At 39.4% G+C, this 15,273-nt stretch overlaps 1 protein-coding gene across 3 annotated transcripts in view; it reads left to right on the top strand.

The window, feature by feature from the left end:
* Window positions 1–14,840, top strand: part of IGF2BP3 (insulin-like growth factor 2 mRNA binding protein 3) — a 116,906-nt gene extending 102,066 nt beyond the window's left edge. For 2 of the 3 annotated variants that reach the window (XM_010577605.1, XM_010577607.1), the window contains 5 exons: window positions 3,838–3,957; window positions 8,042–8,116; window positions 11,826–11,957; window positions 13,321–13,434; window positions 14,370–14,840. In XM_010577605.1, the coding sequence (XP_010575907.1) occupies window positions 3,838–3,957; window positions 8,042–8,116; window positions 11,826–11,957; window positions 13,321–13,434; window positions 14,370–14,471 (543 nt within the window). In that variant the 3' untranslated portion in view covers window positions 14,472–14,840. The remainder of the gene's footprint in view (window positions 1–3,837; window positions 3,958–8,041; window positions 8,117–11,825; window positions 11,958–13,320; window positions 13,435–14,369) is intronic. The other variant, XM_010577606.1, reaches the window with a different exon arrangement.
* The last annotated feature ends 433 nt before the right edge of the window (window positions 14,841–15,273 follow it).

Raw genomic sequence — 15,273 nt, forward strand, 5'->3', positions numbered from 1 at the left:
TGCACAGAATTCTCCATGTGCAGGAGACATGACTGTTTTCAAAAATTAGTTGGTGATTAATTCCATGACTTAATGAACTTTACAACTTCAGTAACGAGTGCACACTACTTCAACATTTAGACTGAAAAGTATTTAAATTTATAACTATACCATTAAGGCCCTTAAAATTATGAAGTAAAGAAGATGAACTGCAGGATGCTCTCTAGAGTCATTACAGACAGATAGTCTCCTATATATATATATACACACACATATTTTAGTTTTTAAATTTTAAGTATATGTTTAAGCAAACCTGGCCTTGTTAAGGGAGTGAACGTTGAAGCTCAGATTCCACACAGTGGGAAATTAGTTCCCTAAATTTAGTGCTTCTAACATATGTTTAAGATCTAGGAATCTATTTCTGATATAACTCATGCTAGAAGTTCCTGGAAAGCTTTATGACTTATGTGGCGTGGCATGGGGAAGATTAAATTATAGTTGATTTTCTTCCATCCTAAGATCCCCAGAAGCATCTGTAAGATTGATGGGTGGTGTAGTCATTGCATTATGTTTTGATGTGTTTCTTTTGGAGGATAGTCTTCCAGTAAATACAAAAGGATTTTAAAATTATTGTGGGTAAGGAGGTGGACAGATAATAAATTGAACTCGATGTTATGATACTCTCTTAAAAGGCTTAGCTAGACTTGATTTCTGCCAGAAGTAAAAAGAAAGAGCTGTTGTTTTTGATGTTCATGCTTTAAAACAAATCAAACAGTATGGCTTTTTGAGTGGTTAAAAATCAGTGTGGGTAAGGAAATGGACATAATCTCTGTAAATCCTGCATGATGTTATACTGGAGATGAATTTGGTTATACGTATGTGCCAATGTGCTTCTGCAGACAAGAATTTGAAAAATGACAATGTATAAACAGTTCAGTATTGACAGATTTTCCGCTGTTCCTTAATGAACATATATCACTATTACACCAAAATGGAAGTTTAATGTTACAGAACCTCACTCACACAAAAATAATAATAATAAAATCCTTTAGGAAAAAAGAAGTTGAAATGTATCAACAAGTCAAAATTATGAGGAGGGATGGGGGGAGAGAGCTACAGTGAGCTGACTGTACAGTTGGAAAGACACGTGTACATCTTCTGTCTTTCATTGCCTTTGCTGCCCATGTTTCATGTTTAAGGGTGAGGCAGCAGAAAGGAATTTCAGTGGTGAATTGAATCTAGCCAAGAAAGTGGCTTGAAATCAAGCTTTGGGAAGAAGAGGGGAAAACTGCGCTGCAGGCAGATGGGCAACAGAGGGAAGGCAGGAAATATCTGCAAACAAAAGTAATGAAGTTTGATTTGTTTCTATGGTAAAGAAATGTGTCTGGAGGTGGATTAAGGTAGAAGCTGTGTAAAGTCTTGAAAACCAAGTCAAGTTACACGTTTGATTTGTAGCAGTGTTGTATGAATTAGCTGGAAAGTTCGTGGATTAACTCAAAAGTTTAGCTGGAAGAGGGTGGCTGGAGTTGCGTGTGGGAGGGAAAGCTTTGGCAGTGGACTTTTGCAGGGGCTGGAGCATGTGTGGACAATTGAAGGTGGGGGTCAAGGAGATGAGCAAGCAAGGGGTGGCTAAGCTGTCTGCACCTGGATTGGAAAGAGAGGTTGCCTCTACATCCAGTGCAGTTAGTATGGGTCCTTGCAACAAAACTGGAAAACCCCAAATGCCTTATCAATTTGTATCCATTTAGAAACAGTTTTCTGAAGTGGGGAGATCAACCAAGTACCTACAGTAGCATTTCCAAATTACTGGAAATCTTGCTGGATTCACAATGAACATGTAAAAGGACTTACTATGAGTACACTCACAGGATGTTTGTAATAGTAGGAGGAGAAAATGAGTAATCTTCTGGAAAGTGGTTTAACATATATACTGAAGCGACTGGTAGCTTTCATTACAAATATGTAGTTTCAGGGTGTAGTTTTGAGATCGTTTTAAACTGATCTGTAGGCAGATTAAAAGGGGTGTTCCCACCTTTTCCCATGCCCTGACCTAATTGTTGTTGCTTCCTCCCTTGTTCCAGTACTACCACTTGTGTGGCTCCCTGATTATTCGGGTCAGGGACCCATTGCCTGCCTTAAAAATCAGCTGGATCTGTGATCCTGCTGGCCTCAGAGCATGCAGGGCAGTGGGGAGGCTAGGCGTGGAGGGCTGCAACCTGCGTCCAGGGAAAACGTGGGCTTAAACCAGCATAAACTGACTGTGAATCCTGATGCCTTGTACATGTGAAAACACAGGGTAAATTGTGTAACTGTTGTGATCACGTAAAGTGACTGCGGAATGTGTTTCTATTCTCAATATCCTATTTTGGGGTTTCTTCACCTGGTACATGGAGCTGTGCCTGGAATTTGTTTCCCCTGAGGTTACAGTTGACTTGTGTTTACCAAAAATAAAGTCCTAAAACTTGGAAACAAGCATTTTGTTCTGTTTTGTTTACAGTTAATGCACTGGGACTTTGTTTCCCCTTGAAAGAAGTTACTGAAACTTAAAAATAAATGGAGATAGCTTTCTTAGGATTGCAGCTGCTTTTTGCTTTGTGTTCATATAGCATATCTCTTTCTGAAAATATCCCAGAAAAAGCTGCTTTGGTGAGCTTCCATATGTGGGTCTGTATCCCTACCAACATATGCAAGTGAGCAAAGCTAAATGAGCACAGTTGGTCCCATGCGCTTGGCTCACTGGTGCTTGGGCTGATCTGCATGGTGGGCACAGAGAAAGTGAGGATGAGGATGGTGCATTGTCTTCGAACACCTCTGAGGGAAAAGGGCTTGTTGGCTTTGTACAAATTTTGAAAATACATAAGAGGGCTACAGAGGAAGAAATGCTTTAAAAGGGGGGGGTGTGTACGCGTGTGTGTTTTTAAATACCTTGTAGTTCGAAGAAAGGCTTGTGTGAAATGCTTTTGAGAAGTAACCCTGACGTAAGTGGATGGATTAATGGTATGGTAGCGTAGTGGGTACTTGGCGGTGCTCCAGTAGTGCGAGACGAGCTCTTCTGAGACTGGTAAAATAGCTATGGTTTACTGTGGCATATGTAACCTGCGGTTCAATCATCACTGTGCAGCACGTAGAGAGGATCTCAAGTGCTATGTTGTGCTTTCCAGCTGGGGTGTCTGCTTGAAAGCAGTTGGAAGCTGCAGTGGTGCCTGATTATCCAGTGGGTGCAATGTTAGGGTCCTCTTGCTTTTAAGAACACCTAATCTGGCGTTTAATTTACTAGCCTGCTTGAGGTCTGCTGCCAAGGCTCCAACTGTTGCATAATGTTACACAGGAGGAATCGCTGGCAGTTTTCAAGCTGGCTATCATTCCAGATCACTCCCACATAAAGGAAATTGTAGCATACATGTAACTCTGAGGGTTTTTGTGCTGCTCTCAGCACAATCTAAAATGAAAGAAAATAACTAGGAAAACTAGAAAGAGTTTGCCTGCTCAGGCTGTAGCCCTTCTGCTTGTAGCAGCCTCATCTGCAGTCTTGCATGTGGAAGAGAATCCAGACAGTGACAGGTAAGAATGAAAGCCTTGCAAAGAAGCAACACCTCAATTGTTTTTTAAAACTTGAAGCACTAAAATTGCAAGTATTTTATAAAAGATGAAAGAATCCTCTTTTGGCTCAAACTGTTCTTTCATGTTGTGTGACTTTTGTGATTCCCAGAAAAAGCCAGACCCTTAATATTCAGACATCACAGGGCATCATAAGATTTTCCCCTCATTTCCATGCATGCCTGTTCCATACCCGTTTTCCTGTCAGTCTGATTCGTAATGTTCAAAAACATTCACTGCATATTTCCTTCTTCCCCACAGCAACAGCCCGAGTCTGAGACTGTTCATCTGTTCATCCCAGCCTTGGCAGTTGGAGCTATTATTGGCAAGCAGGGACAGCACATCAAACAACTTTCTCGTTTTGCAGGGGCATCTATTAAGGTATTATTACACTGACTAACTTTCTGTCTATTCTACATGACACTTGCAGCAAGTTTGCACAAGCCGTGTTTTTGTGAATGTCCTCCCCCACTCCATACTTAGAATGTGATGTGATAAATGGTACATTTGTTTATAAATCATCTTTTAATCTTCCTTGAGACAAGAAAATTAGAAGCATGTTTTCAAACGTCTCCCGAGGTGTGAAATATAAGCTGCAAAGAAAACTACTTTGGTGGTCTCCATTTCTTAGAAACAGACTTAAGTCTTAATGATGCAGTGCTTAAAGGCTTTCTTTTTGCTTTTGGTAAAGTGAAAATTGGTGAGGTAAATTCCCCTTCTAAAAACAGCACAGGTGAAGTCTCCTACTGCTGTGGCTGCTCTTGCTCTGTTCTAGATGGATCAGTCTGGGCTGTCAAGCTCTGACATCTCCATGCTGAAGCATTGGTGTGTTAAAATCATCCACGTACTCCAGGCTCCTGGGGTTGGGCAGTTCTTTAACATCCAGCTGTTTGTTGACTGCCTCAATGTAGCTAAGAACAAGACGGTTTCAGAGGTTGACCTAATGGAAGCTTAAGTTTGAATTTTAGTCAGTTTGGTGAAATTCTCCTTGGCTGTCTGTAGCGGTTAGTACCAATTGCAGTGGTAGTAAGGCCTTGGGTTTCTGCTACTAATGCTGTTGCAACCACAAGTATCTTCTCTAGAGGCTTGAGCTTTTTTTCTTGTAAATAGCCAGTTCTGCTACTCTATACTGTAAAGATAATGTTTGGGCCTAAATTTAAGAAGTAAAAAAAAAGAAAAAAAATTATAGTGTGTAGCTTTGTTTTGTGATGTTAGATTAACATTTTCCTGCAGAGATGAACCAAATGTTTTCTTCTCAGTTCTTTTTTGACTCAGATGATGTGGCCTGTTTATTGAGTGCTATGGCAGGGATCTGCCAAAGGTCAGGGGCAGAGAGGCAGGAGTTGGCTATGCTGACTTGAGCTTGGTGAAGCCAGTTAGGCTGGGCTTGGCTTGGAAGGTGTTCATCTAAGTGTGCAGAACAAAATAATTGGGGGACCCTGGTGAGTGAATCTTGTGTGTGGTTTGCCGAATGCCAAACCATTTACTGGCCAGTCAACCAACTGGCACACTGCCCAGTTCCATCCTCTATTGAGCAGTACATTAAATAGTTGTTATACTACCCACATGGTTTACATTAGAGCATTAATAATCATATTTTTAGGGGAAAAATTGAATAAAAGAAAGTGAGAGGTGTTGATTTTTCTTTATCAAATCTGTCTTGCATGGAGGTGTGATGTATCACATGTATTTCCTCTTTCTCTCCCCATTCCCATGGTTTGTATCTAAAGATTAAGTGGTATATGGAAGGTATTGCTAGGTGGAGAGAGAAATGTGAAATAACCTGGACCTCCAAGAACACGTCCAAACTAGTTCTTTAGTTGGTCCTTGGAAGACAGTTTAGTGGAAAGGGAGTTTCCCATGTTTCTCACGCATCTGGCTAGCTGTGGCCTCAGGCTTCCTCTACTAGCTGGCACCCCTCTACCCAACACATTTAACATATCTGTATTAATTGAATTTCAGTTAAAAGTTTGTGAAAGCTCTGGTCTTTTGTTCCTTTAGTAATAATAAAGTAAAGACTATTTTTGTTAAAATAGGATTAAATCTTAACAGAACTGTACAGTTATAAAGTATGCTTGCTAAATTAGGAAGTTGCATGTATGCTTATCAACTAAAACAAAAATGCAACTTCACCTGTAATCTGACAGAACAATACGGAGCAGCACACTTGCTTCTGTGTGAAAGTGTTAAATATGACAGTAGTAAATTATTCAAAACTTCCGAACTTCCCTTGTGCTGACCACCTGCTCTTTATCATAACTTCTAAGCAAAATAATAAATTGGGAATCATCAAGGAATCTGTGCTTTTAGCTAAGAGTTGGAGGGAGTGCTGCCTAACTAACTTTTATCTTGCCAGGCTGTAGTAATCGTACTTTGTGGAGGACATAAAGTCTTTGTGCATGACACTGAACTTGTTTTGAGTTGTGCTGTAGATTATTCTAGATGAAAACATTTTACATCTCCATGCATCATCTTCGTGCTTGTGCTGAGCTTTGTAGATCTGATGAAACTTGTTAGCCAAGAAGCAAGACTAAATAAACTGCAGATGCACGGGGGTTCTGCACAAGGCTGCGGTGCCCAGCCTGTCACTTCAGAGGTGCACGTGGCTGTTGATGTGCTCAGGTTGTGTCCCTGTGCTGGGGGTCATTGCTTGGTAATGAAGGGTCAGCGTGGGGCTCCAGCAGATGGAATTATTCAGCAAAGGAGCCAGGCAGAGATTTCTGGGCTGTCTGCTGCCCACCCTGTACTACAGTGCTGGGACCTGCTGGGAACCATTAGTATCTCCTTGGTTATGAATTATTCTCAGAGCAGCCCTTCCTGTCTCTGAAGGAGTTGGGATGAGCGTTACAGGTTTTAGGTGTATGAAGTTGTCAGCTTGTGATGGCATATGGAAGACTGGTTGTTTTCCAGTTAGGAATGTAAAGCTATTTCTCTCAGAAGTTAAAAATTCACCACTTGGATACTATTTATATGTATGTAACTTCTTCCAAGACCAGACAGCCAAAATTAACACTGAAGTCTCTTAGGTTGCCCCTTCAGACATTGAAATGTTAGTTAGTACATGTTTCTTTCACAGCCCTCGGCCATCTTTTACTTAAGCTGCTGAGAAAAGGACATTCTAAGATAAAAGCAAAGCAAAAAATGTCCCAGAACACTTAAACACATGCAAGATGTAATGAAGGCTTGATGGAAAATATTTTCCCTGAAATTTCAATAATGGCGCTGGTGTTCGCTAAGAAAACATGAGGTGATTGAGAGGCAAACTACAATGTCCTTTTTACATGAACGGCAATTATCAGGCTAAGCTCTGTTAAGTCAGCTGCCTCCAAATGTGCCTTGAAATTTTGCCCCTCTAAAATATGTGTTCCAAAGAATGAATGGATTTAATCTGTGCTTGCCTTTACCACAACGTCATGTCATATACATGTACTGCTGTAAAATGAATGTGTATCTTTAGATATAGCCAGTTGGAATGCAGAAATCATATGAAAAATAAATATGCAAACCAGATATCTAGTATGCAATGTCTTCTCCATCTTAGGGTACAATATGAATAATTACATAAACTTTTGTTAGCAAAATTCTTTAGTGAAAATGATGCATGGTGACTGGTAATTTGTCTGAAATAAACTACAGCTGTTAAATATGAATAACATCCCTATGCCAACAGCTAAGATGAAATCCTGTAGTGTTTAATATATTGCCCATTCAACAGCAGCTATGTAATAGTAGATGCAACAATGGAGATGTCAGTTGTGATAAACAAAAGATTCATCCAGAATGTCAGAGGCTAGTTTGAATTATTTAATGCCACTGGAGTCTGAGAACAACACCCACAGAAATCTTACTTTTGTGGTGACATGAACTGCTAAAGACCCTACAGGCGTCTCTGTCTCAGCTCTGGTGGAGCTTAATTTTTATTTGGGTCATACAAATAAATGTCTGTAGATACAAACCCCTTGGAAACTGCGAACTCATTGTCCAGTATAGAGGAATGTTTTTGGATCTGATTAGTTAAAACAGTAAAGTGATCTTCTGTTTTCAGGGGGATGGACACAAACTTTTGCTAATGAGCAAAACTTGTTAGAAAGAATATTTAAGTTAGTGGGTAGGGAAGAGAATCTTGGTCTATTAACCATACTTGTCTTTTTGAAGGCTACATGTCCTACATCACTCATAGCCACATGAAAATACCTTGTGGGATTTCACCATATGTGGATGAGTAGCTATGCTTTTAATTTTCAGAAGTAAATTTGCTTATGGTTTAGTCAATTTATCTGTATTTCATTACAGCTAATTAATGCACTTTAAAGAGAACAAACCTGTCATGACTGAAGTGTAATGCTGCTGCTGTAACGAATAATTTTTCACTCTTGAACAGAATGTGAGACTGAAATGGGGAGGAGGAGGCTTTAAACTATTCCTTCAAAAGATAGCTACCAAAAGCTATGTTTATCCATTCCAGATTGCTCCTGCTGAAGGACCAGATGCCAAGCTGAGAATGGTTATCATCACTGGACCTCCAGAAGCTCAGTTCAAGGTACAACATATAAAAACTTGTCAGTCTGTAGTAGCCTTTGGACTGTAAGGGACAATATTGAAAATAAAACACTTGGTTCCAAGCACCATTTTATTCAGAATTTTAGTAAACACTTCACTTTTTCTTTCCTTTTGCCAAAAGGTATCTCATATGAGTAAAAGTAATACAGTACTATCACAGGCCACATTCTGGTCACCTGAAAACTGGTGGGAGTTTCATGTAAGTTAGAATCAAGTCTAGCATGAAAATATGGCCATATTACATTCCTAATTTTCTCTTTTATCTACGAGCACAATAGTTCAGTCTTTCTAGCCTGTCTTAATACATGCAACAGTTTAGTGTGTTTAATTGAAATAACAAAGCTGACAAGATGAGAGACTGAGTCTTCCCAGGTTACTGTTGCAGGCCAAATGGAAAATGCTTTTTGGGTAGCTCTACAGATAAATGCAAGATTTCTAATTGTATTTCCACTACAACTACAAGGAGATACTCAACATGATTTATCTCATTTGTTTTCAAATTGAGTTCTGGAGTGGCCTTCTGTCTGAAGTGCCAAGGGATAAATCTAGTTACCCCCAAAGGAGTTGACGACGTTAGGAGTGATGCAGACAGCTCAGTGCAGCAGCCTGGCCTCATCGCAGATGAGGTCCAGAGCAGGTAGAAAGTCACTTGAGAGTTCATGCCCTGGCATTGTTCTCTTGCCTGTTCTTGTTTTTTGTCTTTGTATTTTTGCTTCAGGGCATCTTGCAAGAAGGAAGTGCACAAACTTCAGGCATATCTAGAATCAGTTTCATTAAAGCCTTTAGGAATTCTGGAGAAGTATCTGGGCAGGTATTTTGGAGTGCAAATAGCGAACTAAATGGATTTGGGATTATTGCTCAGTTAGCATATACTTTAGAGAAGCTGTTGAAGGCAAAGCATAATTCAGAAGCTTTGCCTCCTTGAGGTTTTCTGCATGCATGTGGGCTTGGCCACATGGCATGTTCAACATGTAGGGTGCTCTTGTGATCTGGGATCAGCACAAGGTCAGATTCTGGCTACCTTTTCTTTCCATCAGATTTCAGTGAACTTACCTTCAAGTAGTAGCAGGCTGAAGTAGATTTGGGTGTCCCTTACCCTGACTTTTCATGTAGGCAAAGGCTTGTCCTCAGGCTTCCTCCCCAAGATAGACGTGAAGTCCCACAGAGTTCTTTTGCCAGCTCTTCTCCCAACCTGGATCATCCAAGGAGGAAAGTCTCCCTTTTCTGCACCCCATACATTGGTTAAAACCGCATCAGTCAGCCACTTCTCTACACTTGGGCTTCTGCTTGCAAAGAGGGATCAATGTGCTAGCACAGGTGATGCTCCTGAGTATGCTGGTCTTGTGAAGGAGAGGAGTTATCCCTTGGGGCTTCCTTCAGCTCCAGCCCTTGTAGTCTTTTACTACTCTTTGAACAATGCCTTCTTGACCGAGATGGGCAGAGGGAGAGTTCAGTCCTTTCTTTTATCACCAATGTTGACCTGAAGCATGCCTTACAGTCAGGGCCAAGCTTCATTAATTCTGTCCTTAAGCTCTGTTTAAGAAGGGTCTTCTTTATCTTTGAGCATAGGCTATTGCTTGTTAAGCACCAAGAATGTAATCTGGGTGCACAACAACTTGAAGAGGGAATAGCTGCTGCTCATATGAGTAACCAGCTCTTGGAGAGGTGGCATCATCCCAGAGCCTGTGAGTTTAGCATCCTTTCCCTACTACATTGTGTTCTGCTGCTTGTGATTCATGTCCGTGGTAGCTGCAGTGGCTGCACCCCTGTCTTCCTCAGCTGCAGTAGTAGCCTGAGGATGTTGTGGTATGCAGGGCTATTTATTAGTAAGGCAATGGGAAGAGAATATACCACTGTTTACAGCCTCTGCTGCAGTGCTCCCTAGAGTTTAGGCATACCCGTGACACCAATATTCAGAGATGATCATGTTGCCTTGGGTAGGGGACATGTGCGAGTGAAGTGGAATCTAGTGTAGACAATATATTTCAGGAATTTTACCGTGAAGGAGCTGCAGCCCAGTTAGGTTATTTCCTTTCCTTAAAGACTTTTTCAAGAGCTGAGATTTGGGATGTTGGAAATACATTACTATCTTTTAAAAAGTCAGCATCCCACTTTGCTTTATAATTCAGCAGAAGTGCATGCTTTTTTCCTATAGTACCTCTTCCAATAAGCCCTGCAGTCTATGCAGGTTGTCAAGGTGTTATGCACATGAAAAGCATTGCTATTGAAATAAAAAGGGCTATGCTGGCTACTGTCTGTCTCTAACAAATTTGGAAATAGTTTTAAAATCTCTAGTTCAAGATGATAGCTGGGAGTAGTATTGCATCTGCTTTTGGCAAAACCTTTTGAAGTATTTTCCTGGAGTAGGAATCTCTGATTCTAGGGCTGTTGATGTTGCCAGAACATGGTAGTTGTACTGAGTTTTTGTATGGCTTTTTTGTTGTCTTTTGTTTCACTGGAAAGATGATAGCTTTTGTCCTCTGTGACAGGGTACCACAACCTGCAGTATCCCATCTAGGTCAAAGCTATGCACTACAGATTTTTCCATACTCTTCAGGTGGAGTCTGACTTCCTCAAAATACTGAGTACTTTCAGCTCCAAGGTCACAAAATGTCTTTCATCTTACCCATTCTAGAGTAGCATGAACTTGAGTAGGCTTTTAGGACATGAGCCAGAAATAAGATAAAATAAGCTGCCACTATTTAACATAATTATCACATCATGCAATCTTTTTGGACTTTTCATATTCCATTACAGTGGTGGCCTGTAAGATGGTTGGATTTAGCATGTACGCAGTGATAGGGCTGGTGAGGGTGATTTAAAGGTGGTAAAGAATCTGAACTGGAAAGGCTTTGTGGTCCTAGGTTTGTGGTCTTCACAGAGCATGTCTCTTCAGTATCTCAATAGAAATGTTCTTTTGATTCCTCTAGGAGATACAGAGTAGAAAATCTGGTTACCATTTCTCAAGAATTCACTGATGAATGGCAGGGAATAAGGAAAAGAATGTGTTTAAAAATCAGCAAGATTCATGAGCTTAGTCTCAGTGGACATTCTTCTTGCTACCTGGCACTTGCATGTTCCCCAGAAAAGGGAACTGTGTGCTGGTCAGAGTAATACTGTTCCCATGGTGCTATTTAGATCTAGCTAGTTTGATTTTTTCACTTTAGAAAATTGAGCAAGCCCAGATTTATTTATTTTTAAACAATATGTTGTAATGGATTTTGAAAGTAAGCCGCTTGCTCTAATTGGGGTCTTTATCCCATGACTTGTTGTAGGGGTGGCTTTTTTTTTTTAGCGTCCTTAAAAAGATAGGTTTCGGAGCCAATTAATGACATTCTGTGCTTCTGGGTGTAATAAAAAATGCTTCAGCCAGACAGTTCTTCTCTCTACCACTCTTTTACAGAGATGCAATAGTTTCTTTTAAAAGCAGTATTTCTACTGAAAAGCAGAAGAATAATAATCTCTGTTAAATTGCTCCGTGATTCCCTGGTTTGTCATGGAATCTTTAAAGTTGGACAGCTGTGCTTCTTAGTTTGGTACAAAGACTTCTTTTAGAAAAATAGTTACTGTATTTATTAGGGAAAAACGTTTTGTCAGGGTTGTGTACCGAGAATTCTCCTGTCTGTGGAATTTCTTGAAGTTAACTAGGTTTCAATAAGCACATTCTCTAACTGAAAGCATTTTTGCAGGCTCAAGGGAGAATCTATGGAAAACTTAAAGAAGAAAATTTCTTTGGACCTAAAGAAGAAGTGAAACTTGAGGCTCATATAAAAGTGCCATCCTATGCTGCTGGTAGAGTTATTGGTAAAGGAGGCAAGACAGTAAGTAGCTGAAATAAAACTTGTAGTGTTGTTCAGTTAAGTTTCTTATTTCAGTGTGTATATATGTATAAGGCTTAAACATTTAGCTAACAGCTAATCGTCTGAAGTTACATTAAAGCAGGTGCTATTTTCTTAGCTGTACTTGTTAAGCTTTCCTTTCTTCTAGTGTGGAGTCAAGAGAAGCCAATCTCATAGTATGATATATTTAATCTTAAAAAACAAAACAAAACTAACAAAAATCAATAGTCCCAGTCAGATCTGCAGGACTTTTATTAATAGAAATGTAGCTCTTCCATTTAGAACGAATACATTCCCACTAAAGACCTGCTTCTGTGAACCTTAGCTTATGCCAGATTTTGCAAAAAGATTTCACTAATCTTATTTAATTAAAATCAGATCTAATGTGTCCAAAGGTGGCATTTCTGGCCAAAACTGAGTGAAAGCATAATTTCTAAATAAGTGGTAGGAAATTAAGACATGTTCAGACCTCAATATTACAAAAAGAAAAAAAAAAATTTGCTTCAACTTAATTGATGTAATTTCTTTGGCTCAGTTTGTTGCATAAAATAACATCACTAGGATTGTTCAGTCCTGAAAAGGTGCTGGTACTCTAGTATTTTCATATGGCTGTAAGTCAGGAGCTAGCAGATACTTGCAAAGAAATGGTTCAGTCTTGGGTCTCCATCCTTGAGTGCAATGGGATCTTGAAGTTAAGTGTCAGGAGGCAGCGTGACCTCTTTCGTTACTTGATTGGTAAGAAGTTTAAGGACAAACATCTCTGAAAAGTTGTTCATTTAGAGTATTTTTTATTAAATAATGCTATGCATTTCTAAAATAAAATGGATGTAAATGGGACAGAGACTCTAACCATACATCTACTTATAACACTATGGAAGCTGATAGGCTACTGAACATAATTTGGACACTTCTCATTGTTCTGTTTGGAGTTCTCCATCTTGTGGAGGTTTTTCAAGGAAAAATGTAAAAATACTTTGACCTTTTTTTTTTTCTTCCCTACATTATATGTTGCATGAGGTTTCTGACTTTAAACTTGTAAACTCAACTGTAAATACTGTGGTATCTATTTGCTTTTTTAAGTAATGTATTTAACACCTTCTCTGTGTTGTATTTAGTCTTTAAAACACTTCTACAAACCTAGATAACTTGGTGCTAATTTATGTTAGAGACATAAGAGGCTCATCTTGTGGAGTGCACACTGCTGCACAAAGATGCTTCTGTTAGTGAGTTTCTTTTTTTAAACATAACTTAGAGGATGATGTTTCTGTGGTCAGCAGTATCTTTGAGGCTTGGGGGTTGTGGGATATTTGTTTAAGATTTTCTGACAACTTCTATCTATTTATAGGTAAACGAGCTTCAAAACTTGACAAGTGCAGAAGTTGTAGTCCCTCGTGACCAGACACCTGATGAAAATGATCAGGTGGTTGTGAAAATAACTGGTCACTTCTATGCATGCCAGGTAAGAGGACTGGAATGAATTTCTGTATTACCTTGATGTTTCCATAGTCTGTTTTATATTCAAGTGCAGAGTCAAGGGACGGAAGACTTTTTTTCAGGATATAGAAAGCACTGCTTGCCAGGCTCCTCTAGTTGTCTTGCTGCAATAAACTTTCCTCATGCCTGTGAGAGATTTATAACAATATTGCACTGTTACATATGTAAAACTATCTCCTTAAATTCTCCTATCAATATATGTAGGCTCTGGCATTGCTAAAACTTTCAAAGCGAAAGAAAACCCAGGTTGTGATTGGACTGAAATTCAGATGGAAGGGAGGTACAAGCCATCTCATAGTACCTGGCAAGAACTGCACCTATATATGCAATTTGTCCGCATCACCCAATCTGTTGATTTAATATCAGAAAGAAAAGGATCACAAGATTCCTTCCCTCACTTAACTCTTAGTTCAGACCAATTCCTTTTGATACTTCGCTACAGGTGACTTCTAGTTCAGAAAGGAGATGGGAGGGCTGGTAAGTCCTGTAAGTCTGACCTTCTGGATTCCCTGGTGTATAAAAAAAATTGTCCACTCTCTATTAAGACAGTGGTTCTTATAAAACATTTGTGTCTCCAGAGGAGTAAAATGAAAGTAGCCTGTAGCTTCAATAGTCTTAATGTTGGTAGTCATCTTCCTATGCTCATGCTTTCTATATTACAGATGTGAAAACTGACCATGCAGGTAGTTGTAGTAGGTGGGAAAAAGACAAAAAATTAAAAATTGAAGTTGTACATAATGACTAACCCAAGTGTATTTTAACTAGTGAGTAATCTTGTCACTACTAGGAATTTAGTTATTCCAGATTTTCTTAATCCCAGTAGCATCTATAGTCAGTTGTAAACAGCAGTCACTGCAGCATGACATCTTGATGGATTGTTTCTTCTGCTTTGTTTTTCAGCTTGCTCAGAGAAAAATTCAGGAAATACTGGCTCAGGTAAGAAGGCAGCAGCAACAGCAAAAAACATTGCAAAGCGGACAGCCTCAGCCAAGACGAAAATAAAGGTTTAGGAAATGGCCCATCAGAGACAGATGCCAGACCAAAGACAGACTGTGCGACAGAGAGACGGGTGGTGAGCACCTGTTGAAGTTATATGCAGAAGATCCACCAAGCCAATCACCTGTTTGAGGACCAGGCAACCGTTGAACGCTGTCTCTGAGAATGTATTCTTTAGGCTCTCTCAAACTTTTGAAACCCAGCTTTAAAATAAGGACCCCTTCACTTCCCTTTTGTTCTATTCTCACAATTTAACATAAACTCGTTAGTCTTTTTTATTGTTCTTATTATTCCCCAACAATTTTAGAACTTGGTTTAATGAAGCTTTCTCTTCTGAGTTCACTGGTTAAAAAAAAAAAAAAAAAAAAAAAAAAAAAAAAAAAAAAAAAAGAAAAGGCATTGCTCTTATAGGTCCAGTTGTAAAAGAAGAAACACATTTGGAGGGTGGGATTGCGGGTGGGCTAGGGTTAGAGCAAGGGTATTGACCAGAGTTTAAGTGTTAGTCCCAATGTTGAAACAAGTGGCATTTTTTAAAAAGAATTTGGTTGCATTTTTACATAACACTGCCATGAATAACCTAAGGGAAGTGTTGAATGGTGTTGGCCAGGGCATAAAAAGATAAATATGCATTTTACTAAACTACCTCAGGCATTTAGTACCTCAATGAGAAATTGTTCCTTTTTTGCTTTTTTTTTTTTTTGGTATTTTGTATACTTTATAAAGCTAATAGTTCTTGAGCATTTTATTTTTTTAAAAAAAATTAAAATTTGATCAGCCACCAGCCAGGAGTACTACAGACTTACCGGGG

This window comes from Haliaeetus leucocephalus, unplaced genomic scaffold (genome assembly GCF_000737465.1).
Source record: "Haliaeetus leucocephalus isolate CR32 unplaced genomic scaffold, Haliaeetus_leucocephalus-4.0 Scaffold566, whole genome shotgun sequence".
NCBI classification, from domain to species: Eukaryota; Metazoa; Chordata; class Aves; order Accipitriformes; family Accipitridae; genus Haliaeetus; species Haliaeetus leucocephalus.